The sequence below is a fragment of the Struthio camelus genome, chromosome 4, assembly GCF_040807025.1.
Source record: "Struthio camelus isolate bStrCam1 chromosome 4, bStrCam1.hap1, whole genome shotgun sequence".
NCBI classification, from domain to species: domain Eukaryota; kingdom Metazoa; phylum Chordata; class Aves; order Struthioniformes; family Struthionidae; genus Struthio; species Struthio camelus.
The window spans coordinates 4583094-4609026 of NC_090945.1; the positions used below are offsets into that span (position 1 = coordinate 4583094).

The following is a 25933-nucleotide window of genomic DNA, read 5'->3' on the forward strand; positions in this document are numbered from 1 at the left end:
AAGTAGGCGGTGTTAAGCTGTGACAGCCTCTGCCACGACTACTGGAGGTCTTCTGCAGAGCCAGTGCTGCTAGAGATGGGTGCTGTCAGACCCCTCTCAGCACTGTCTCGTGCCTTCCTCTGTGCTAGCTTCAGGGCGCATGGCCTTGAGGCAGGTGGACTCATGCCCATGAAGCCGGGGATCCTGCCTCAGGGCAGGAGACAGAGTACTGAGGCTGCCACAGCCTCTTCTGACGTGGGGGCAAATTGCCTTCAGAGGTGAAGGGGAAAACATGCTTGCTTAGCAAGGAGCATTAGCTGCTAGGCCATGTTTTAAAATGGCTAAGCTGGTCTGGAGATCATGGCTTAGATCTCTGCATAGGTACCTAAGCAAAGCACGTTCTGGTTTTTTTCTCCCTTTGGTATTTGCCAAAGAGAACAGAACAGGGCTGGGAACGTGGCACTTCCAGAAAGCTGGCTATGTGACTCAGGTGCTCTGTACAGACTTCAGAGTTATTAGATTGCCATTAAATTCTGCTTTGTTTGGCCATTCCCAGCACAAAGTTGCAGGCATTTGCAAAACTAATCTGACAACAATTAACTGATAACACCTGGCCAAATCCTCATGCACACAGTTTGGGGGCTTTGCATTTGTAGAAACTTCTTTGCTAAAGAGCCTAAATACCAAATGTGAAAGTGAATACATTTTTCTCGAGCTCAACCAGTTCATTATCCCCATAACTCACCCTAGTAGTGTATGCTGCTTCAGGGTCATCTTCTAGGACCCTGGAGAGCCCAAAGTCGGACACTTTGCAGACCAAGTTGCTGTTGATGAGGATATTCCTGGCAGCAAGATCTCTGTGCACATACCCCATGTCAGATAGGTACTTCATCCCGGATGCGATGCCTCGCAGCATCCCAACCAGCTGAATGACTGTGAACTGCCCGTCGTTCTTCTGCAAAAGCAAGGGAGATGTTCAATCAGCTGAGAGCCCCAGCGCCTTCAGCACGGCGTCCACACAAATAAAAAGGCAAAGGCAAGTCTCCGGGGAAGAAAAATAGGGAAATGAACATTTCATTACTCTCCTGCTCTGACCACGAATCTTTTGAAAGTCTCATTGTTTGGATGAGGTTCTCTAGAGAAAAAGCTAAGGAAATGTAGTTCTTTTAACTGGAGATTAAAGAGCGAGCTGCTTTCACCGGTGAGTGATGAAGAGATTGCTACTGGGAGTGAACATGTGTAGCTGTGTGTATAAAAGCACCAGCGAGGACTGTGTCTGAGTCAGCTGCCTGAATGGCATCAAGTTAAATGTAAAGCCTAACTGCAGAATATTTGAAAATTTGGGAGACGGGGCTATCCTCATGGCGTTACACAGATTGTCTACCTCCTGACTCCTCCATCCTCTAAAGTTCATGATTCTTGAAAAGCTCTAACAAGTCTACATTTTGCTAGGATGCAGCCTGGATGTGTTCTTGAAATGTCAAAAAGTTTTGCAGGACGAGTGAATCATTTCCATGCAGCAGACTGCTTTCTAAAATAAGCACAATATTCCGCAATTTATTGTTATCTGGTTTTATTGATGCACAAACCAGGTTATTCATGCTGCTATATAAATATTGATCAAACAGGTAACTGAGCTACTCCTGCCTCCAAAAAGGAGCATTAATGGCTGTACCAGCACTCAACAAACTTTTGTACTGACACCAACCTTCAGCAAAGAACCCAAACTTTAACCAAGGTCCCCCTGGGAAAAGAGTTTAAAAATATATCTTTAAAAATGTACCTTTAAAAATGTATCCAGAGAACCATTCTCCATGTATTCAGTTACTATCATTACTGGTTTGCCTGGAAAGAAGAGGTGGATTTATTAGCAGCCAATTTATTAAAAAAAAAAAAAGAATAAAGTCTTTTCATAACACTTCAGATTGTGAATATACAGCTAGGCAAAAGTAAATCTGCACTGAGACACTGCTATCCCAGAGGGATGATATTACTTATTGCCCCAACGTATGTGTGTAGAGATGGGGGACTCGAGGAGGACGGGAAGGAAAGGCAGCCCCATATAATGGGTGGAGGACTAAGTCCTGGGGGGGTTTAGATGATATTTGAGGAAGAGGTCACAAGCTGACACCAGATAACCTATGCATTGCTGACCAGCGCAGCCTTCTCCTAATTCATGCCATCCCACGTGACTACCCTTGTAAGCACACCTGGAAATAAAAACTCCCTTTTATGCCCCCTAAATAATAACAAGATCCCTTCCCAAGATGCGTACTGCAAATACAGCCTAATTCAGACAGTGAGTTAAAAAAAGGGATCAAAATAAAAGTTCAGAACAAAAGACCTGACCTCCTATTGTTGACAGGAATAATAATGTTTTTCCAAATTCATTTGATTAATTTTCATGCCTGAGTCATTTTAATGGTAATTATATATAGTTTTTGCTCAGTTTTTATATCTAATTTCTCGCTAGCTTGCCACAATGACATAGCAATAATTAATGTGGTGTGCTCCAGCCCTTGTAAATTCAATGAAATCTTATAAGAACATGTAAATTATTTTTTATTTAAATCAATTTCCATTAGCTAGCATGAAGCCCAGACAAAAGAGGAGCTGTCAATTATTTTTAAAGTGCATTATAAATGTCTTTCGTAGACATGATCAGTGAGAGCTGCTGCATGTCATAACATGCACACGAAGGTAAATGCTCTTAAAAATCAGTTCATATTCTATTCTACAGTTTAGAATTGATCTTAATCTTCCCTCTTTCCCGTTAACTCTTTGCCTAATTTACTATCAAATTATCTACATAATCCAGGTAATTGTGAATTTGTCAATCAAAACACAACACTCATTGCTGTGCAGCTACTACCTTGGCAGCATGAAGGAGCAGCGCTGCTTTAGTCCTTTAATATCACAGCTATTGTCTGACTTAAAAGCTCGCCAAAAGTATTATTTTTGATATGAACGCTGCACCTAGGAGCCCTGAACAATATTTTGGGCCCTGGATAACATTACTGGCCCCTCTAGGAGGAAGAGAGATTTTTGTTTATGCATTAGCATTCAAAACGACTCATCTGCTCGGGGCCACACATGGAAAATCGATACGGCTAGATGCAGGACAAGGCAGAGCGGTGCTGGCAACAGCTCGCAGTGGTTTTGCCAGCCAGATACCCAACATCCCCCACCTGCGAGGCTAAGCGACGTGACTAAGGCCCTGCAGGAAGTCCGAGGTGGAGTGCAGGCTGCTCGCCCTCCTGCATGAAAAAGACCATGTTCTTCACCCTGTTTTTCCTTAAGCACCTGGGCTTAGTAGGAAGAAGAAATTCCAGCCGTTTGCCAAACTCAGCTTTGCCTGAGGAAACTTCCAAAGTGTTATCCCAGGGAAGGGACTTTTCAAGCAGCACAAAACAGTGCAAGTCACAGGTTTCTTCCACAACTAAACTCGTTTTACACTCACCAAGGGTCCCAGGATCGCATGGACACAGCACGATGGGCACAGATCATTTACCAATTTACCAGTAGTGTAAATTCCCCTTATGCTAATCTTGAAAAGCCTCTGGGGTTGTTGTGTTTGTTTTGCTTTCAATGGGAGAAAGGAGAAGCAATGAAGCAAAGCTGGCACTGTTAGCCTGTACGTACCCCAGCAAGGGGTTTCTCTGCATTGTAAATGAGCAATTTAAGGTAAGAACTGGGTTCTTCAGTCATCTGTCAAAAAAAATCTCTGTAGAATGTGCCGCTATTTATGATGTGCCCGGTTTAACGCCAGATTGCAAACTGACTATAGCAAGGGAGTCCCTTATCTCTGATACTTAAAGGCAGTGTTGCAGCAAGAATGGCATCTCATTATGACACCACCCTGAGGGACCTACCGCAGGCTTCTGCCTTGGGTTTCGAGCAGAAACAAGCAAAGGCTTCTGGCACTTATGTTTCATTATCTGACTGCTGCAGGTTGACAGTAATTGTGGAATAAATTAGCCTCATATCCAAAAGCATCAAAATAAGACACAAACAGAGCAACTTTCAAAAAAGTAAATTAAAAGTAAACATCAGCCTTTTGGAAGGGCTAGTCTGAGTCTCGGTGTCAGCAGGGTTCCCTCCCGCTGGTGTTACGGGGGCTATAAAATGTGTGTAGATGTCATTCACGTCCACGTACTAATGCAATGTGCAATTTGTCAGAGCGACAAAATAGGATGCTAATGAAAACAAGACCACCAGTCACTTTGCAAAGCAGAAATAGCTAGAGGCTTGTCTGCATGGGGACAATGAGGACAATTTATCCAAATTAACTAAAGGTGTGCATTTGAAGTAGCTAGTTAAACTGCCTTAAACCCCCACATGGATACTCTCATTCAGAATTAAAAATGGCCTAATTCAATTTAGCTTAATTTACTTCCAAAGTAAATTATGACACATCAGAGACATTTTACCCTAAAGATCTGAATCCACGGAAGGCCAATGACTGAAACACTGAACAGAAAGAGAAGCTAGGCAACAAGAGGTTGTGACAGCATCATGGTTGGGAACTCATAACCACTTTGCTGTGGTTTGTGTAAAAGAAGAGAAAAAAGCAGGTTTTTACATACAAACATTCGGAGAGCTGAATGCTGATGGAAAAAATCTGCAATAAACAAGAGGTTCCCAACCTCTCCCCTCCAAAACTGTTCTGCGATTAACCTTGCAAAAGGAAATATCTACCAGCAGAAGCACTGGAGAGCACCTCCCAGAGTGTCCCAGACCATGGTAGGCAGTTCCCTGGACTGCCTGCGTTCAAATCCCCACAGGCCCCACGGGAACTAAACCTGGACCTCTCCCAGCTTGGATATGTTCCCCTGTCTCTGGAAACCTGTGTGAAAGCAAGGTAATCCCACTATTTCTAGCTCCACGCTATTTTTGTGACTCAGATTCAGCAAACACATCTGAAATTCAGTCTCCAGTTTATTTGTTCAACACAACTGGCAGAGCCTATGGCTGCATTTTCTGCCCACCAAACCCTCCCTCTGGCATTTGTTCCCACTGCCAGCTCCCAGAACAAATTCAGAGCCCTCAATTAGGCGGCAGAGTCCCCAGGCATCTCCTTCCATGGTCTTTGGGCCCACTACCACTCTAAGGAAAATCAGCTCACTAGGAAAATAGGACATCCTCTCTAAAAGGGGGATTCCTACCCATCCTCTGAGGCCCCAACAGCAAGACATTCAAGCCCATGTCAGCAAAAGATGCAAGCCCACGTCAGCAGCAGCTTTTACAGACATACGAATGTCACTCACTTCCTGTCCAGTATCCCTCATCCCTACAGGCCTAGAAATGGGAGCATTCTATCCACGAAGGACAGACGTGGTGAGGCTTTCACGCATAAAAGGGCCACATCCGGTGACCCCGAGAGAGTCTTGATGTGTATTTCCTTTAGTTCTCCTCCTGCCCGAGGTCCTGCCCTCGGGACCCATGGGAACTCAGTCACATCCTTTTTCATCCTTTCCCAAAGCCAGCAAAGCCTTTAGACTTTAGCCTGCCTCCCTGGACTCCACAGACACACCTCACCATTTATTTACTTCTTTTTGCTTAATGTACCAGACTCTCTGTGCTGGGTCATACGATCGATGCGCTGCTTCTAGTGGGGGCACGCAAGGGGACATGGCCCTTTGATGGGGGCATATGACAGGAACATACCTCCAGGGCAGAGTTACAGCACGAGCTGCAGCTGTACAGGAGCTGCACACACACTGCAACTGGCACATGGCAGCAACTTTCACGCTGGGATTTCTGCCAGCCATTTCACAGTTAGCCTCTTCCCCGGTCCTTGCCCCTCTCATAATCTATATCCCAACACCAGGGACAACTGCGGGCAATGCTAGCAGATCTGGAGGGAGCTTGTCTGAACAACAGTTTTACACAGTCTGGTCCCCTTCAGCTACACTCCTGTTTCACTTCCCTGCTTCTGGAAAAAATACTCCAACTGGCAACTTCTGTCCTTGCTTATACCCGCTGCAAGCACATACAATTCCCAACACTAGCCTCCTGCAGATCCTTTGCCAGTGCTTTGCTTCGTTGGTTTCTCGAAATATGACAGCTGGAAATCATCAGGGATTTTTTCAGACCCTTGGTAGCGAAATCCTTCCCCTTTGCCTGCCAGAGAAACCTCTTCCCACTTTTCGGCACTTCTTTGTTCACACTGGGGCCAATGTGGTTTCAAAAGAAATAAAAGCAGGAATGAGATGCGAGCCTGCTCTCCAAGCTTAGCGGGCAGCTCGGTGTCACTGTGTTCAAACTGCTCTTGTGTGGCCCCAAGGCAAGTGGAAGGTGCTGCTGGATGAGAATGTGACGATCTGCAAGGCAGAAGTCCGGCAGCCACTTTAGCAGCATTCAGACACACTGGTTTTTGAGAAATGATAAGATGCATAGCAGTAACTGGAGTTATGTAAGTCTTCCCCCACCCACACTGCTAACTCTCCCATCAGTTGACTTTAAAGGCAGTGGTCCACAGCAGCTTGTACCTACTTTTTGTGACAACGCCTTCCAGGTGGATGATGTTGGGGTGGTCGAACTGTCCCATGATGCTTGCTTCTCCCAAGAAATCTCGTCTTTGCTTCTCCGTGTAGCCCACCTTCAGGGTTTTGATAGCCACTGGAAACTCGCGTTTTCCCTGCAGTTTCAGCCGCCCACTGCAGACTTCTCCAAATTCCCCTTCAGAGAAAATTGGAAAGAAAGGGATCACGGAATGCACAGCATATGTCTGTCCATAGTAAACATATATAGTATACAGCCTATCTCCCAGACATAGCTAATCAACAATCTACTGTCATGCACTCATGGATGTGGAAAGCAGAACATCACAGTGATCATCTACTCAAATAGCCAGCATTATGCAAGCCAAGTAATTCATAAGCCAAGAAAACTAGGAAAATCTTGCCTGTAAATCTTGGCCTTTTAGAAAGATACCCAGAGTCGAATGAAACATTCCTAGTGATAGGTTTTACCCCCCCTCCCCCACAGATAAGCTGCTCCAGTAGTTGATTTTCTTATATTTAAAGAGTTATCCCTACTTCCCATTTGTTTTTTCTCTCGTTTCATAATGTTTTTGTCTACTATATTAAAAAGTCTGGTCATATCCTGTATCATCTCTCTGTGGAGATAACTGAAAAATACAAGCAAGTTGCTTCTTAGCCTTCCTTTGGTAAGTTAAATAGATGGAACTTTGTTAGCCTTTTACAGCAATAGACCAAAAACCCTTTCCAATTTTGCAACTACTTTTTTTTGTTTTTTAATTAACCCAAATGGATTTTTTTCTGGTGAACAGTAAATTATCTCCAAAAGCATAAATTCAGGAGATGCAAAATACTCCTAAGATTGGATGCATGTCTAAACAAACAACTTAACTGGAAAGAAAATGGGAATTTAAATTTTTTGTTCAAAGAAGTTAAATACTTCAGGCTTCTTTTTATGTGTTTCATTTCAAATGACTTCTTATTCTTAATTTTCGCTTTGAAACTGAGCTTACTGGGGGAGCAGAGAAAGGTTAAAACAGTGAAAAGAACCTCAGCATGAAGTGAATCATTCCCCTTAGAATCTATAGAAATAATTTGGCTTGGTCTGAACTGACTGTTTTTTGCTGTTTTTAGTTCAGTCACTGAATTTCAAAATCACAGAAAACAGGCTTTTCCCTGACTTCAGCTGGAACAAGGGTACACTCTGCATCACTTGCAAAGTGCCTAACAGGACAAATATTTGATAGACTGTCTCTGATTTCTAGTGTTAAAGAAGGATACCCTCCCATGTTGCCAAGGGGCAGGAAAGGCATTTCCATACCAGCTCCAATAACTCTTTCGATTGTTATGCAAGAAGCTTCTATTTCCTTGGCAAACTCGTGCACGGCCTGATTCGGGTCCTCGTAGGTATGGGGGTCGATGTAGGTTCTCACTCCTGGCAGCTTAACTGTGAACACAAATCACGATGTTAATGGCATATGTCATGGCAAACGAGGGTAACAGTCGACTTTTGTTGGAAAAATTAATAGACAATACTTTGTAATGCTTTGTGCTTTGAAATGCCGTGCAACTGAGTGCGTGACATCCATATAACTTCACTGTATTTCAGAAAAACACATGATAGTGTTCAGCTAGAAGGACGCGTGCCATTGGGGAACCTCACTTCAGGCCCGGGAATTGCTCTAGGTGTCCTCTAGGAGTCCCTAGGTGACCTTGGGCTGGCAGCTCTGTCTCTGCTTGCTCCAGGGCCTCATCTCTAATTCTCCTCCACTGCAAAGCTTTATAAAGCCTTTGAAGTTTTTGACAGCATCAGATGGGCCTGTCAGGCAGTAGCGGCCCAAACAACCAGCCCTCCCACAGAAAAGGGGCACCAGGAAGGAAAAGGCAAAAACAAAAATGTAAAGGAACGACTTGCAAAGCCAGTTGCATGGATGAGGGTTGATGGAGAGCTGCAATAAATTCTGCCCTACCAGTCACGTATTACCTAATCAATCAGCCACATTATTTCAGAAGTTGCTGAAATTTAAATGAACAGAATATCTGCAGTACAACAAAGCCTGCGGGTTGTATCATTATAAATATAATCAATACCAGGCTTTTTCTCTAGGACTTGAGAGGGAAAAAGTATTTTCATTATCCTTATAATAAGTTTGTTTTGACAATCATTAAGGCTACTCACATGAAGAACCGCTCATCAGTCTCATACGACAGCTACATTACACTGTGGCTCTTAATTGATTTGCTTCCTGCTGCCTTCATTACATAGCACTAATGGAAATTTGACTTTTGTTCAAGATGCGTCTGCCTTTTCCACACCAAAAAGCACCTAGCTGTTACATATCCACAGGTCCCACAACACTTTACGGAGGAAGGATTTTTGAGACATTAGCATTTTGAGACATTAGCTTTAGATGTCCAGAAGGACTGACAGCAGCCATATGTCTGTATTTTTAGGTATCTATTTAGCATATTCAGACAAGCTTACAGGCATTAACTGTAAGCTCACAATGAGCAAGAAGCAGGAATTACTCTTTACTGCTTTGGCAAGGCATTCAAGGCAAAGAGTAGCTGTGGGCTGCGTCCTCACTCCTGGTCAAGGCAAAGGTTTAAAACGGGTATTCTGGACAGAGACATCCAGACCACAAAACTGTGATGCTGTTATGTGCCAGCCAGGCAAAATTAATAGCATCCTGAGCCACACAGCAAAGACTCCAGTGGAGAGGAACAAAATAAAATGGCTCAGTGGACAGATCCATTGCACTCAGATCACTCAGTCTGACCCATCCTGGACAAAAAATGTACAGGCATGAATTGCTGGGCACATGTAAAACTGACTGACACTGACGGGACTGTTTAAGTGCAGAGTTAAGCCTGGACTCGGTTCTCTGCAGGACCTGGAGTGGGGGAAGATAGGGACTTCTGAATAATCAAATTAACTGGATTCTTCTGTGAATTGACAGCAAAACAGTTTCTGCAAAAACTCCCACTTGTATTTCCCATTACCAGGGACAGCCAAAAACATGTGTCCATCTTTACTCACTGTGGCCATTATGAAAATGCATCTTTTCTTCTTCTGGATCTTGTTTAGCCTTGCTATAGCCACAGCGCCTGGGGTGGGGGGGGGAAAAAAAAACGCTTTGGTCTGTGGTATAGATGAACCCCACTCATTACTTCAATCACATGAAGCACAAAAACTCAAAGCAGTGACAAATTCGAACTCTCAAGTGGCCAGATTGCTGCTGTCCCAGTTTTAGCTCATCAAACTACTTGGAATTTCCCTAATGTGGTTCAGGGCCCAAGGCCTGCTGATTTTTCAATTGGCCTTGTGCTTCCAAATCCCACAGATGCTTCTGTAAACCTCCATCTACCATACATCTAATTTAGCTATTATTAGGAAGAAAACAGCATGAACAGGAAGGACAATGGAAGGGGAATGGGATGAAACACTAAAATCACAGAAGTGGGGTCTCTGGGACTGCGGAGCCCAAGCCTCTGCTTTTACAGGTATCATAATGTCTATATTGTGTGGTCCCCTTCACACACTGAGCATTTGGTACAGGACTTTCAATTCTGATGCTTTAGAAAACACCCTTGCGCCAATATACCCATCTTATACACATGCAAAATGATGGGATTAAAAAAAATGAATACCTGTTGCCTCATTGCCCTTCAAGGGTCTCCTATGTATTTCTGGCACTGCTGGTGTTTCCTGCACACCTCCTACCTTTACCCTGGGGAGCAATTCATGCACTCCCCCTGACCAGCAGCAAGAGGTGGAAGAGGGCACAGAGTCACCATCAGGCCTATTTTGCTCCCGCATTAGCACCCGGCAATGCAAAGCATGCTGCTGAATCGCATGCTGGAGTTGCAAACGCAGCCATAAGGAGGTGCAGCTCCTCCAGAGATTCCTGCTATTAGTCTCTGGCTGCTTGCCCCTACTCATCCTGCTCCCTTCTCGCTGGTTTTGTACGGGATGTTGTCTGGGACCTGCTTCACTCGGACAAGCCTTTGGGAAGCTGTAGTCTACAGGGTAACTATGCAGGCAGAGTGATCTGCCACACACACACACACACATAAATATAGCTAAAAACCTGTGATGATGCAGTATGGATAACTGTCATGGGTAACTGTCAATTTTTTTCCAAGTACCTGATATAACAACCCGATATAAGAATTAGATCACCCTTAAAGCAAAGCATATGGACCCGAGAGAGAGCACCACAGCTTGGAAGAGGGACAAATCTGGACCAGACACCCAAACTCAGTCTGTGTGCACAGCCAGTTCGTTAGTTGAGAAACTCACAGTCTTCTCTTTCATTGCCCATGGTTTTGGGACAGGGGACGTGAGTGCTCCAGTACAATTCACAGCAAGCAAAAAACGTATGATTAGCGCAAACAAAATGGCAATTAGGAGGAGGCAGCAATGGGCAGCTGCACAAGACGTGCCCTCAGCATGAAGCCCCATTACAGGGAGCTGCTGCCTGCCTTGTTGCGAGAGGCCAAGCAGCCTTTCGGCTCTGGGTTTTTGGCACGAGCTTTGCAAAATGCTCACTGTTAAAAAAAACCAAACAAACAAACAATGCCAGACATGAGGCATCTTTGGCAGTGGGGGCAGCAGCTCCTTGGCAGTGGGGGCAGCAGCTCTGTCAGGGCGCAGGCACTGCTGCTGAGCCGAAAGGCTGAGGGTGAAAGCAGGACGGCGCAGGCGCCCAGGGTGACTGGCGGGAGGGGAGCCATGTGCGAAGGCGAGACCAGAAAAACAGGCTGCTGAGGCTGTGCAAGCAGGCACCGATGCGAGGGATCGCCTCCCTGCTCGGCCATCTCCGGAGATGGGCTCCTGTCTAACTACCCAGGAACCGTGCCCTGGCTGTGTGCCGAGACTCTCCAAGGGAGTATCATATTAGCAGCAGTTTTGGTGTGGGAGATCTCTGGCTAGGACTGGCTGGAAAATGGTTTCTTCTCCTGTTCATCAATTTCCCCCTCACTCCCCAAAAGTATAAAAACTAAACATGTGAGTATCAGTATCAACTCCCATTTCTGGCAACCCTCCCCTTCCCTTTTTTTTTTTTTTTTGCTGCAAGGTGTCAAAAGTTAAATCAGTTTTCTGCAAAAGTAATTTTTAGGATTGGGGTGGGGGAAGGAGGTTTCAACCTATGTATTCCAAAACTCAGACTTCCACTTATAAACAGGTTTCTTGGGCTACTGAAAGCATATACAAAATCCCTTCTGTACACCTTTCAAACCAAACATCCTTATCGTTTTCTCAGGTTTAGAGTATTTCACCTATAAAAAAATCTTTTCCAACATAACCCTTCTTACTAACTGCATCTCAGGATGATTCAACCATAAAGAGATGCAAATGCTAAAACTGGAAAAAAGCGAGGGAAGGGAGAAGGGGAACAGGTAATCCCTTTGGCGCAGCAAGCCATGCTTACCTTGACACAAAACGACCAGTGCTTTACTGCACTGGGACATGCTCAAATGGCCAAGGCAAACAAGCTGCCTCTGCCTGTGCTCTCTCTGGAGCCATGTAACGCATACAGCAACATGTCGCATTAACATACAAAATCAGGCTCTGCCACCCCCAGAGCATCGTTAAAACAAACCTCAACGAGATGCACCAAAGTGCAAGTGCAGCTAGCAGACTCTGACTCTGCAGCAACAGCTCGGCATCACTAAGGAACCTTCCTACAAAACCTGCCCATTATTGCCATTTGAGCCTTTTGTAGCCTCATGTCCTTAAACTGCTCCGAGAAATAGCCCACCCACATGTTGCCCGGAGCTAAACTGCACTTCTTCCCTTCTGGACCTTTACCTTTGTTAAATGCCTCGTAACAGGAGTTTTCTTCTTCTTTCTTCCCAAACTAAATCCTATAAAAATCTGCCATTTCAGGTTAGCAGTCCTGCTGTGCGACGTTAACACAGGTTACTGACAGATAAATTATCTAAATTTCTGCTTTAAAAGATATTCTTGGGAGAAAAAATTCTACTTGCTTGTGAAATAAAACATTTCTGCGTGTGCATTTGCTCTTAATATTTATTGGAAAAAGCTGCAAGTCGGAGGTTTCCTCACAGAAGATTCGTTCTCTCGTTTATTGTCATTGTACAAAACACAGATTTTCTGTATGTTTTCCATATCACGTACAGCAAAAGAATAAAGATCCTGATGCTCATTTTATCTCCCACTGAGCTTGAGACACTTGGCCAAAGAGATGATGTAATTCAGAAGCATGCCTGAATCTCAAGCCATTTACTCCTGCTGCAGATTTGTCCCAGTTTCTGGATCTAGAAAGCAAATATCTTCCTTGCACAGCTCCATGTTTTTCAATAAAAATATCAGAGGGAAAAAAGTGAGATTTTATATATTCTTAGGGCATCATGTCTTATTTAAAAAGTACTTGCAGAGTGGCAGGCAGCTCATAAAATATTGATGGGGCAGATTATAAAAGTGAAGTTGTAAAATGATCCCTATATAGGTTTATAAAATATAAAATGGACAGGTAGAAAGATGAAGAACCCAAATGGGAAACCGATACCCATTGCCTCGCCCAGCAGAAACCAACTCGCAGAGAAAAAACTATAACAATGGCAAGAAATGAGGCAGCAAGATGCTTGCTCTCCTCAGAATGATGGAAATAGTTTGCACCTGAACCTGAGTTTCCCTGTGCCCTTGTCACCGGGGCATCCCCAAAAGCCAGACAGGGCCTAAGGAAGGTGCTCCCATGTCCTGACCCAGAGCCACTGAGTCTGGGGACCATCCCTGAATGGGGTTGGACCTTGCTGGTCACCAGACGCCAAAGGGTGTGATTTAGCAGTTTTTACAGCCATATACCGAAGCATTTCAGCATATGGTCAAGGCGTGCCAGCAAATGGGGAGAGTATTGAGAGTATTTGGGAGACCCCACAACGAGGACGCTTTGCTAGGTGCAGCTGTTACCATAAAAGGAGTTGTGTCCCACAAGAGTATGCCATCTCCACTCCTGGTCTTGCAGAGATTTATATAAGTATTTAATCTCTTAAATCCAAGAGAACTGAACTCTCTTCTCCAAAATGGTGGCAAAACCCCACTTGCGTTGTGGGGTTGAGACCTTCCCTCAGAAACATTCCTTTACTATGAATCCTTTACCATGGCAGCTTTGAGGAATGCATCCAAGGCCTCTCGAGCTGCCATCTCACAGGAGGCTTTTGCAAGGAGTGCCAGGTTGTTGTTTATGCGGTGTTAGCTCAGAGTTTTTATTCCAGGCTGTTAAAGCAATAAGCTCGCAGGATGTGTTGCAGGGCAGGACTGCGGTCTGCCCAGAGGAACAAACAAAGCGGCCTCCATCCATCTGGCTGAGATCCCAGGGCCTCGGTTCACGTGTGGAGACAATAACGTGTTTAACAAGCAGCTTTATCCTCCACAGACAACCCCGATACTGAGAGCCAGAGGCAAAAGCCTCTAGCGAGGCTGGTCCACGGCTACTTATAATCCTAGAATACATTTAGTATGACAAAACCAGGGAACGCGCAAGAGACTGGTCTAAAACGCATCAGTGTTTTAAATTTTTCTGTTCTCTTTCCTCCTGCTTTCATTTCATTCCTCTACCTTTTGATCACATGTCTATAATGAGTTATTTCAAATTGCACTGGACCAAACTTCTGTCTAGGGTAACCTGGTATAACCCCTGATGGCTGGGAATCTGTTCATTCAGCTCCTCCTTTACCTCCTCTGTGAGTCCTGTAACTAGGACAACAGGATCAAAAGAGGACAGTGGTGTAAAAGACAATAAGATTATAAGCTAAGATCTTCGGCTCCATTCAAAGATACACAAGCTGACCTGACGAGATGGAGCCAGCACAGGTTCCCATGCTGACAAATGACATCTCGCTGTCTTTTCCACTGTGCTTCCAGCCACCGTGGGCCCGCTCAGCACGGCGCAAGGCTGTATTTGACCTCCAATTGACTTGGATGTTGTACAGAGGAAGTTTCCAAATTCCAGCCGCAGTATTTTTAGCCTTCAGTCTCTCCCTGCCTTTGCGCTGAATGACACCCGGCTTTCCTAAGTCGCTGCGAGAACAATTAGAAATAATTTAAACAAGATGCTATTTCCTCCCTCTTGCAGGAAGTTCCCTCTGAAGTGAGCCTCATAAATCTCTTTAAAGAGGTTGTCCTGCCTTCCTCGAGCACAGCTGACAGTGCCTGGGCCTTGAAGTCATGTTTCCCATCTCTGCCTCCCAGGACAGCAGCTTATTGCCACGTTTTTTGCCTCTGCAAGTTAGAAGGAAACTTGCAGAGGGCATTTTCCAGGTCAGTCACAGGCTTTCTCTGTGTATCTCTCATTTCTTCATAGCCATTCACTTAATCTCGTTCCTTTGCTCTGTTTGGTGTGTGCCCTGCTCTTCTGAGCAGGCACATCCAGCGCTGTCCATTGCTGCCACCCTCTTGTTGCCTGGCTGAGGAAATTTGGAAGACAAATTCCTGTGCTTTCACGCACAGGCACAACACCCTGCAGAAATCCAGCAGGTTTCCTTTTAGCACAATCAGTGCCAAACTGATGACCTCCAGAAACAGCCACAGAGGCCAGAAGAACATTTTGCAGCCAAGCATCTCAAGCTGAGCAGTCTAGCTTCCTAATACTGCTCTTAAGTACTCAGAAGTCGTGGAAACTGACTAAAAACTACCCCAACGGCAGAAAAATAGCCTTCAGCTTTGCAGCTTTTGCAGGCTGAGGCCAGCTCCTCCCTGTGCTCCAAGAAAGGGATTTTTCCGATGCTCTTCATCAGGCAGAAGCTGATATTTTATAATGCATTAATGGGGAATTAAGCCTGAGGGACACGTGGGCATCTGGGATGGCACGCAAGGCTGTCCAGGGCACACGGTAACTGCAGCCATATAGCTTTCAGCTAGCCCAGAGATGGGACTCCATCTCCTATGGGGTGAGAAACTATAGACTGCCAGATTTCCTATTCTGTCTCCAAAGCAGCTGGTTCAGGCCATGTCAGAGCCAAACCATGAGACTAGAGGACACAGGAACGGTCTGCCTCAGCCACTGCTGCGCTCCGCAGTGGAGACTGCAGCATGCCTCAGCTTACACTGTGCAAAGCTTTAGCATCCTCCAGAAAATAGAGTATAAAAGCCTCACGCAGCTCGCCTAGCTACACGGCAAAAGCTGCGGCCAGCCGTGAATTGAAGTGGAACGTCTCTGCGCTCCTATGGTTGCAAGCGGATTCTTGATGGTTGCAATTTCATGTCTCCTAACTTGCCTCAGAAGATTGCTGCCTGCACAGCTTGCAGCTGATTCACAGCCCTAAACCCCGTTCCCTTTCAGAGAACAACCCAACTCACGTCCAGATACATCAAGAGAAACTAAACCCACCCTTCCTTTGATGAGTTGGGAAAAAGGAGAGAATAGGACAGCACAGAAGGTGGTCAGGCAGTCCAGCAAGAGGTGGTCGCAGGATGGGGCAGCATGCAGCACAGACGCCCGGCACGCAGTGCCAGCAACGATATGTCCGTGGCTCCTCGGGCATATCCTTGCCAATAGCCCCGTGTCATTGGCACCAATGACATACAGCTCATTTCACCGACATGCACGTTACATGCCATTAAAAATGCTCCCTCCCGACTGCCCCCTCTTTTTCTTTCTTTTTGGCAAATTACTCCCCCACCCCCACCCTCTTGGTGACAGGAAGCATATTTACATGAAGTGTCTGGCATACAAGTTACATGATGTTTATTATGACACATGACATTGCTGGTGTATTGTCTGCATCGATCCACCACGGAACAACATATCAGATGGTCCTTGGGGACCCCTGCTCTTACTGGAGAACCACAGTGTTTCGGGTAAGGCTATTTCCAGTTGTTGAGAGAGACAAGCTGGGTGCAGAGGTTGGATGAGAAAGTGATTTGCAGGCCAGTACAAGAAAGGGAGAGAGTGGTGGACTGCGCACAGAAAACACGAAGGTGGGACACCAAATGGGAGCCAGGGTGGGTGAGAACACTGACCATATTAGGCTCGGATAGGCAACAGCACGCAGAGAAGAAGCCCACCCACAGCCATGATCGCAGCAACTGAAAAGCAAACAAAAAGGCCGAGGATAAGGAATAATCCCACTGCCCTGGCAAGGTGCAAATACATTCTCAACATTTTCATATGCACTAGTTGTTCTTTATGACTACCTGGATCTTCTAGTCTAATCAGTGTGTGGTCACCTGGCATCAGGCTGTACCCGGCAGCGGGCTGTACAACTGCCCGTCATCCTTCTCGGACAACTCGCACAGATAATTTTCTGTTACCAAATATATTAAAGCAATTTAACAACAGGTAGATCTTCAGTGTGATAGATAAGCATGGGCCCAGTGGTGTTGACAAATACTCCGGCTAAAGCCAGCTGAAGATCTCACTTGTTGTTTCTCATAAAATCATCATCATCCAGCGTTCTGGAAAAGAACTGCACCCTTCAGATTTTTAAAGTATAGCTTACAATGCCTGAACATATTAAAATAACCTATTTTGACAAAATTAACATTCTGCAATTGCACTTCCTTAAATTACGATGCAAAATAATTTCAGGCATGCAATGATTTACAGAATTATATAGTGGATTATGCGCTTACTTAAATTAGAGCTGGTGAAAAATGTCTCTCTCAGCTCCTTTTGCATCAGCGAAACAACCAGCAAGCATTTTATAAGCAGTGATGCCAATTCTTTTACTATAGTTGATAATATTTGGTATTTTCTTAATGCCCCAGCTCCTGGTGTCATATTAATATGGGAAAAGTTCAGCTTTCACTAAATCTCTCCATTGATATATGTTAACCCCGGAAATCCAAAACCCAAAAGCATACAAAAGGAAGTGAAACGTTATATATTTTGAGTCAGGTCTCCTGTTTTCTAGGCCAAACTCACAAGATTTGAGTGAAGGGGACGGGTGAGTCTCTAGAAGATCTCTGTGGCTCTATTTAGGCTTGATGACTCTAACACCATTAGCTTACATTTTAGTAACAAGCCCTTTTTTGCCCTGGGCATTTTCAAACAGCTGCTATCATCACACCTTCCCCACATTGCTCAGCAACCAAAGTCAAGGTTTTTGAAACAACAGTTCAGTTAACCTGAAAGCAACTGTTTCCTTATAAAAGAAAAGAGCTCACTGTTTTCTGAAACACAGAAAACTATCCGGGTGCCTGATCAGAAACGGAGCTGCTCTGAAAAAAAAAATCTGTTCCCAGCAGCGAGTGCAGAGTATTTAAAATCTCAATCACTCTCTTTATGTAGATGAAAAATGCTCAAACGTAAGTGAGCTATGCCTTGATACATCCTTACTGCTGCACACCAGTCACGTAATGCTGTGGTTTGAGATCTCATTTAGGATCAAAATAGTAAAGCGTGTAACATTAGAGAAAATCTAGGGCTACTGAAAACAAACTAAACTGGCTCAGTGGAGAACAAAATTCGCTTTCCAGTCCAAGGAGCGCTTGGATATGTAAGCGAATGGAGCACTTGGCCTCAGCAGCTAATGCAAAGGAGGATTTATCTTTGCTAATGCTAATGCTTAAAGGACCTCTTGATTTGGCAAAGATATAAAAAAAAAAAAACAACTTCGGAATACAAAAACTCTGAGGCCAACAAAATGTTTTAAAACCTTTACCAACAAGCTGACTTTTTACCTTGAAATCCCTGGGATCTGCTAAGATCTGTTAAGACCTACACTCCTGCATACTGGCGAAAGTTATTGAGAAAACACCTGCACTGTTAAATCCCCTTTGCTGGAAAGTGCAAGAAGCTGAGGCAGCAGCCTCTCCGAAAGCCTGTTTGAAACCAGGTGTGATCTACGTGTCGGGCCCCGGTTTTGGGGAACGACTGCAGATGGTCAGGGTCCATGCAAAGAGCCTGGAGCTGCAGCAGCACCTCTGGGACCTTTGTGCTGAGAGCTGGGCCCCAGTTCTTGGCTAGACTAACCTACGGTTTTGAGTCCTCTTAGATGAGAAAAACTGACACTCCTCCGGTTCCTGGAAAAGTGACCTCGTACTGCCTAGGTGGCTCTTAAACCAAACTGTCTGGAAAACTAACTTTAACAAATGTGTGCCAGGAGCACTTATCAACACGCTTGGCACTGTTTCAAGCCCCAGACTGCATGCTTGCTTCATGAAATAAATATGATGGGTCCCAATGATTATGCCTTCTGTCAGTGTAATTAATTTACTACAGGTCTGCAGACAACATTTGGAATTAAACTGTGTTTCTAGTGCTTAGACGCAGCTCAGTGAGACTCTGCTGTATATAGCTAAAGCTGGTAAAAGTTTTAAGTTAAAGACTCGGAAGTGTGCTAAACGAAAGCCTCCTTCTTTGCTTTTAATAAGCCCTTCTAATGGGACGTTCTGTAGAGGCTTGCGATTAGAGACTAAAAGGCTTGAGGCTTTCTGGGAAGACTCTGCTAATCCTTTATGCAGCCTTGTGAGATGGCAGTGATGACTGCCCACACCCCAGCTCAGGCAGCCAGCACTGCACCTAGCACCTCGTGAGTCAACACGCTTACTTCAAACATCAGAGGAGCGACATTATATACTGCAAACTGCTAGGAACATATTTGTGGTTTGTCCAGATCTCATTAATGTCTAAGGAGTCACATCCTCTTCTTGCCAAACTATATCTTGTTCACATGCTGAAACATGTCTCTGAGCTCTTGGGGAATAACTGAAAATACAAAAGCCTGACCAGACTATGTATGTACAATCACTACAGGAAAAGCAGGGTAACACTTCCAGAGACGGGAATTGCATTCAGAAAGATCTCTTGGAAACAGATCATGTTATACTTCTTTTATGTCTAAACTGCAAGGAAGTACAGATAACCTTTTCTCTAGACAAGAGGCCAAGTGCTGCAACATGGAGTGCCTCCAGGAGCAGTCATGCTTCCTATTTCTAGTACCCAAAGCACAACAAAATATCTGAAAGTGTGGAGGGATAACAGCCTCATGGTCTTTTTCACTCTTCACCCATCACACAGCCAAGACATTGTAAAACCCTTTTTAAGATACCCAAATTCCCAAATTGCATGCTATCCAAATACGCTGCTCAAGCAGAGGCAGGGCTTGTCCAATACCACCAAATGCAGCACTTCTGAACGAGGGCAACAGCTTTCCCTCGCTGACTGCGATACTCTCCTACTCCTGCCTGGCTTGGATGAGGCTTGCATGATACACCTGCCAGCTGGTTACCTATTCATGATGGTCTGTCTGCCCCATTCTCTCGGCTGCTGCTGAAGTAAGTCAGAAATACTGCTTTCAAGGGCTGTGGCTCATGGGCTTAGAGCTCAATTACAAGCTTGGTCAAACTTTGCCCGCTCCCTGGGCCAAAGTCACCCGAAGGCAGACTGCCTGCTTCCCTAAATCTTCCTCGAAACTGCGGCAATTCACATTGGCTTTTGATGCCTGGCATGTGTACATAGGTGCTAAGCAGAGAGGTGTTTTGGAGAAAGGGGACCGTCTCATTAGGTGCTGTTGGAGTGGCCGAATGCGCCGAGCTCATCTAGGGAACCAGCAGTAGAGATGGTGACCATGCGCAGTGGATTCCCGTGCCAGGCCTGGGAAGCGATCACTGGCTCCTGGAGGCACTCTTTTCCGGACAGCAAACGCCATGAATGCTCCTCTCTGGGAAAAGGTACCACCAAAGAGCAAAGAGGCTGTTAACGTGATGGGTGTAGTAAAAACGTTAAACCGAACAGAGGCAGAACTGGACCCAGCCTGATGGGAATCTCGACTTGGCAGAGCAATAGCCGTTCCCACAAAATCCTTCCTGTTATCAGGTGGATCACAGAGGACACTCAGCAGTAGGCAGTATCATAAAATGGTTATAAATCACGGGAGACAATGTCATAGAGGAAGAAGAAAAAGCAGGCAGGAATGTAGAGATAAAAATCCTTTAAAATGTCACAATTAACAAAAATTGTGACTCACGCTGGAAAAATCCTCCTTATGGAAAACATTATCTACAAACTGTCTTCTCTGTTTCCTACGGAAATATCAGAAAAGTGAACTATTTTAAGCCCTGACAGATATTGGAAAAAGATGGGGGCGGGGGTGTTTGTAGAAAAATGCATCCGTTCTGACCTCCAACACCACAAAAAGTTGCAAATGCTGGCTCAGGAATATACACCAACAATCCTCTCAACCCCTCTGCTCCTTGAAAGTCACTCTTTAAAAAGATGCACATATTTGAGTCCAGCAAGTAGCCCTCTGCCAGTGCAGGGACGGCTATTTAAAAGTCTAAATCAGCTAAGGTCAAGGATGGATACTGTGCTGCAGAAGCCTCTAATTGCCAATACCCAGGTGGCAAGATTTGTCTTTGCTTTGTCTTTTGCAGGCTAGTTCCTTGCCAGAAGAGACTTTCTATATATGCACAACACAGGGCGAGGGGCGGGCTTTGCTGCTTCAAATATATTTTTCTTAACTTCTATAAAAAGCTCCCTTCGGTTCTTTGGAATATCGCTTTACATGGAAAGGTCATCCATGATGGGTAGCTGGCTGTAAATGCAGGTGCACAGCAAACTTGTTAGCTATTTTGAGCGGCTTTCGCAAAGCAGCTCAGCATTGACCTAATAGCGCTCCCATTTAACTTGATAAAACCCCATTTCTTTGCTTAGTGCTACAAAGCTCTAACACGTGGAGGGCTGGAGGGAACGGCAGTCTCTTAACGCTCCACCCAAGGCTCCTTCAGTTTTGTAAACGGGATTGGTTTAAAGGGCAAAACATGGAAAACTGCTCTGGAGCAGTGAGTCTGCTTCCTGTTGCTGCTCCCTTCCAGGCTGTTACAAACTTGCTTTACAAACCTGGCCTCCCACCTAGGTTTATCATAGGGCTAAAAGGGCTGACGGCACAAAGGCAACGTTTGCAGTACCTTACTCCCCTGGTAAGATGTAGCACGCAGAGCTCTGATACTGGTGTGTCTGACACAGGTTTTAAAACAAAAGCCTGCAATGGTTTCCGATTAACATATACTTCAATTTAGAACAGTGATGCAAGTGGCATCTAATTCAAACATTGCTAGGAGAGCAAATTTAGCCTTGCTGTATCTGTAAAATACATTGTGCTCTTGACAACAGCACATAGTCCTAAGAAAACAAAGATAGTAACAACTCCATGTTCTTTAGTCCAGTGCTTGTATCTGGTTGAATAATAGATCTGCAATCCACTTCTCTTTTTTGCTGAGACAACTAACGTCTGATTGAGTGGCTGTCTTTGATTTGTAATCCTGATTGTTATATAATTAATATGCCCTTGATACAAAGAGCAGAAGACTTAAAAAGTTATCTGCTATTTTGCCTAGTGGCTTTATGACCTTGGTCAGAGGACACATTATTTACAGGAAGCTTTTTCTTGAGCATCTGCAAGTAAATCAGCTCTGAGAAGCGGCTTAATTGTTTAGGGCAAAGCGCGTTTAGTTGCAAATTCCCAGAAAGCTCCAGCTTCGGCCACAAAGCGCGCTTCCACAGATGGACGCTGGCGTGTGGAAATGCCACTGTGACTAACACTGAGCTGACCTTTGGGTTAGGGCCAGCTGCCAAAGGGAAATGCCAAGCTGTTATTTACCTTCGCTCAAAAGGAGATAGAAACTGCACAGATACTCGAAAAGCCAAAAGGAAGAGATGTGGAAACTTTTGCAGTCAGGGACCTAGTGGAAAATAAAACGACGCAGAGCCCAGCAAAATCGCAAGTCCATACAGCTGAGAAATAACTCGCTGAACTGTGGAGAGGAGGAGGATGCCTTTCCCCAGCCCTTCCTTTTCCAGTTTCCCTAGCACTGTGAGTGTCCCCATTCCAGACATGCCATGCGACACCTTAGGGAGCAACATCCTCATTTGGAGGTGCCCCAGGCACAGGAGGGAGCCTGGGAGCAGCATGGAACTGGAGGCTGCACAAGCTGACCCGGCCATGTCCTCAGCGCTGCAGACCTGTAGGGTTTTTCTCCTGAGCTTTGGAGCTGGGCAATACCTGCCCTACTGCATTAGCCAGGGAGGAGAGCAAGCTGGAAGCTCGGCGTGGAAAGCAGTGGAGCTTCCAGCTGGAGCAACTCCTGGAGTTCAAAATGTCTGTCTTTCCAAAAGTAATTAGTGGAAAGAAATACAAAAGGAAATTTAACCCTCTGGTGCCAAGTGCTGGAATGCATAACCACCCCAAAGATGTAGGAGAGTGTCTTCCAGAAACAGGTTAACAGCTTCAAAAAGGGATTAGCCTATGACTTGCAATATATTTATCACCCCAGCAATGTCCCAGCATGAGAAGCACTCCATGAATTGTCTTGAAATCATATCCAAGGCAAAGCAGCATGACTGAAATATTTTAGTGTCATTTCTGCTTCTACAAAACAGGAACAATTTTTTTTGTTTTGCTTTGTTTAATTTCAAACTGGCTGCCAACTTTCTAGGTTTCTAGGGTTTATTTGGCTGTTCTCAAGAGTCACTTGACACACTGGGCAGGCTTTAAAATTCACAAGAACTCCAAGTGGCTAACAAGCCCTGCAGTCCTGAAGCTACTTCTCTAATGATGGACCAGACTGTGGGGCTGCTCCACCACCTCCAGCTGAGGGCCTGGGTTCTTCCCAGTCCATGCAGCCACAGCTTGAAAAGCTAAAAGTGAACTAATCCCCTTTTTTGGAAGTAATTGGGTCTTTGGGTGGCTTGATTTGGGGGCATCTGACCTAAGGGACATGAGAGGCCTGGTTTTTGCTAGTACCAAGCTCTCCAGGCACCAAATGTGCAGATCTGGATGTACCATCAGCCTGCTTTGGCCAGATCTCCCTTTCAGTAGCAGAGAAGCCAGTGAACCCCTCTGGTCCCTGTGCACTGTGCCTGCCCCTTCCCACACACCCTGCCTGGTCCTACAGAAGAGCTCCTGGGAACCCGTCCCTGCCCCTGGGGTCCACAGAGAGAGGTGAGAGCACAGCTCCTTGGAGCAAGGCCTGAGGACCACGTCTCCCAGGCAAGGACCCTGACTGTCATCTAAGCTCTCTGCTGTCTAATGGCCCTTTCAATATTCTGTGTGACATGGGTCACCTTTGGCAGGAGGCTCAGAGACATCCGTCTCCCAGGACTCCATGGCAGGGTGAGGGGGTCACATCCGGCAGCGGAAGGATTTGAACTGGGCACACCTTATCTTGGACAACCGCAAAGTTACTCTCCTGCATCCCCATTGTGGATCTTGTCCCAGGGGCACTGCTGAGCGTATTTCAGCATGGGAAAGTGGCCAACACCGACAGGAAGAAGCCCAGAAGGAAACGGCACGTAGCCATTCACCCCCACACACCACTGCACACTTCTCTTGCAGAGAGGAGCACTTACTTTCTGATTTTTAAGCCCAACAAGTCCTCAAAGTAGAAGACTAGAACTTGAATGGCTGCGCTGGAAGAGAGAGTCAGTCTCCGACCCTGAAAGGAGATGAGTCTGGCACACTTACCTGGTAAAACAGCTTCCCCTCCCATGGGACAGCTCTGGGGGACAGAGCTGCTCAGCCTGGCCTGATTTCACAATGAGATGCCCTACTTCCTCTGTGAAACAAGACCCTCAGCCGATAATCTCAGTATTAGCGCACTTCCTCTGCATATGTCTTATAACTATTCTTAATACTTGCCATATCTTGTGATTTAGAGCCAAGCTCTTGCTCTTGGTAGACCCAAGCTAAAGGCAGACCTGTTTCATGCATTCCACAATGGGCTGATCAGTAACTTATAAGCAAAGATGTTTACTCCTCATTGAGAACAAATTCAGCAGTATTAATAGACGCTGGCATGGTATCTTACATTGCTTTGCATGAAGGACACTGCAGTGGTTTGACTTCTGCCATTAAAATAAATAAATTACACTTTGATAGGTACTTCAATAACTTTGAAGAATACACATGTAGTTTATGAAAGCGCCTTGTATGCTGGCTGCTATGCCATTTTAATAATGCCATACAAACGGACACAGGCCAGATTTTTTTCCCCAACAACACAATCCTTTGTTCACCAACAAGTTCCATCAACTTCCATTAGAATTGTCAAAGACTGCATAACCCAGGCTTTTATCACTTGCCTACGTTTAAGGACATGAGAAGTCAATGGGACTGCTTGATGGTTTAAAGTTGAGCGTGTTCCTCGATGGGGGTAGCTCTCTTAGTAAGTTACTAGTAGATGGGGAAAACATTAGCATCCTGCACATGAAAAATAAAACCCAGGCCCTACCAAACTTAGGGTGTTTGTCCATTTGCCTGGGATTCTTCTTTTTGTCTCTTTATGTGTTTTATTGTAGTTAAGCTTTCTAAGTGATAAAAGCCCATTGCAAGATCTGAGTACAAACGTATGAACTTCAAGATTTGCAAACAATTCCCTTTAAAAGCACTGAACTCTGTGATACATCAGGTAGTATTTTACCTGTAATAACGTTCTGCTCATTTTTAAAAGTGTGAAAACACTCTTGTGAGAATCAGGTCTAATAATCAAGGCCAGTCTATACACCGAGTTGCAAATCATTAGGAAGTGAACTATTATCTGTGAGCATGCATTTGAAATTCCTGCCTGTCCAAACAGATCAATCAGCCCTCCCTGGTGCTGTTTTATAGCGCTACTGCCTGGCAACTTCATTCACAAGGTACTCGCACCTAAATGGTGTTAATCAGCTGGTCAGATAAAAGTTATCATAAAAGTTCGAGGCTTATAAATACACAGCTGCTTCTCTTACCTTCCACTGAGAAGGAAACCAATAACAACAGCCAGCAGAATAACTCCCACTGTTACAGACACAACAATTATAGGAATCTGGCTCTGGTCACTGGATGCAGCTACTGCTGAGATGAGAAACAGAAAATGGAGATTAAGGTTAAAATTATAGTCAGCATACCCATGAGTCTTTCTTGCAGGGTTGCCAGTGAGGTTTCAGTTTTACCAGTTCGCTTCTTCTCTCTTTGCTGTCTGTTTCTACTTTGAAGAGGAAATGGGTGAAAAGAAATCAAAACACATGCAAAACCAAGCCAGCAAACAAACAAACTTGCATCACTGAATTCAAAAATTGAAATGCTACAGAACTTGGAGTTTGCAAACTTGAGTTTGCTTTTCTCGGTCAGCTGCTCAAATCAAAGACGAAAACTCAGCAAGCTCCTCTTTGCAGAGAAAACATTTATGGAATGAATCCCTTATCGCTAAATAAGAGGCATGAGCGAGATCTCCGAGAGAATTAAAACTACCTGTGCTTCAAAAAGTTATAAGCACTTGCACACTAACTGTTGCAGCATTTATATTGCATGGGTGGAAGGTGTCCTCTGTAAAACAGAAATCTACCAAAACTCATACCGTGAATGGTCTTTCTATCTGATAAGGGAAGCAGAACTCTCCCAGACCATGCCTTTTAAATGATCCCGTTGTTTGATAAAACACAGGAGAAGAGCCCTGTGATAAAGAGTTGCTGCCCCATGGCTTGTGGCAGGGCCGCAGGAGCACCAGCCCTCCGCAAAACCCTGGC

At 45.0% G+C, this 25933-nt stretch overlaps 1 protein-coding gene across 14 annotated transcripts in view; it reads right to left on the reverse strand.

The window, feature by feature from the left end:
• The window catches only part of EPHA5 (EPH receptor A5), a 214683-nt gene that overhangs the window by 23991 nt on the left and 164759 nt on the right, over positions 1-25933 (reverse strand). For 5 of the 14 annotated variants that reach the window (XR_011140751.1, XM_068941117.1, XM_068941120.1 and 2 more), the window contains exons 8-14: positions 25157-25262; positions 16450-16515; positions 9502-9569; positions 7783-7908; positions 6475-6660; positions 1763-1824; positions 725-934 (exon numbers count right to left, since the gene is read on the reverse strand). Coding sequence is in view for 13 of the 14 variants with exons in the window: in XM_068941117.1 (XP_068797218.1) it covers positions 725-934; positions 1763-1824; positions 6475-6660; positions 7783-7908; positions 9502-9569; positions 16450-16515; positions 25157-25262 (824 nt within the window). In the remaining variant the exon portion in view is untranslated. The remainder of the gene's footprint in view (positions 1-724; positions 935-1762; positions 1825-6474; positions 6661-7782; positions 7909-9501; positions 9570-16449; positions 16516-25156; positions 25263-25933) is intronic. The other 9 variants (XM_068941118.1, XM_068941121.1, XM_068941114.1 and 6 more) reach the window with 3 other exon arrangements.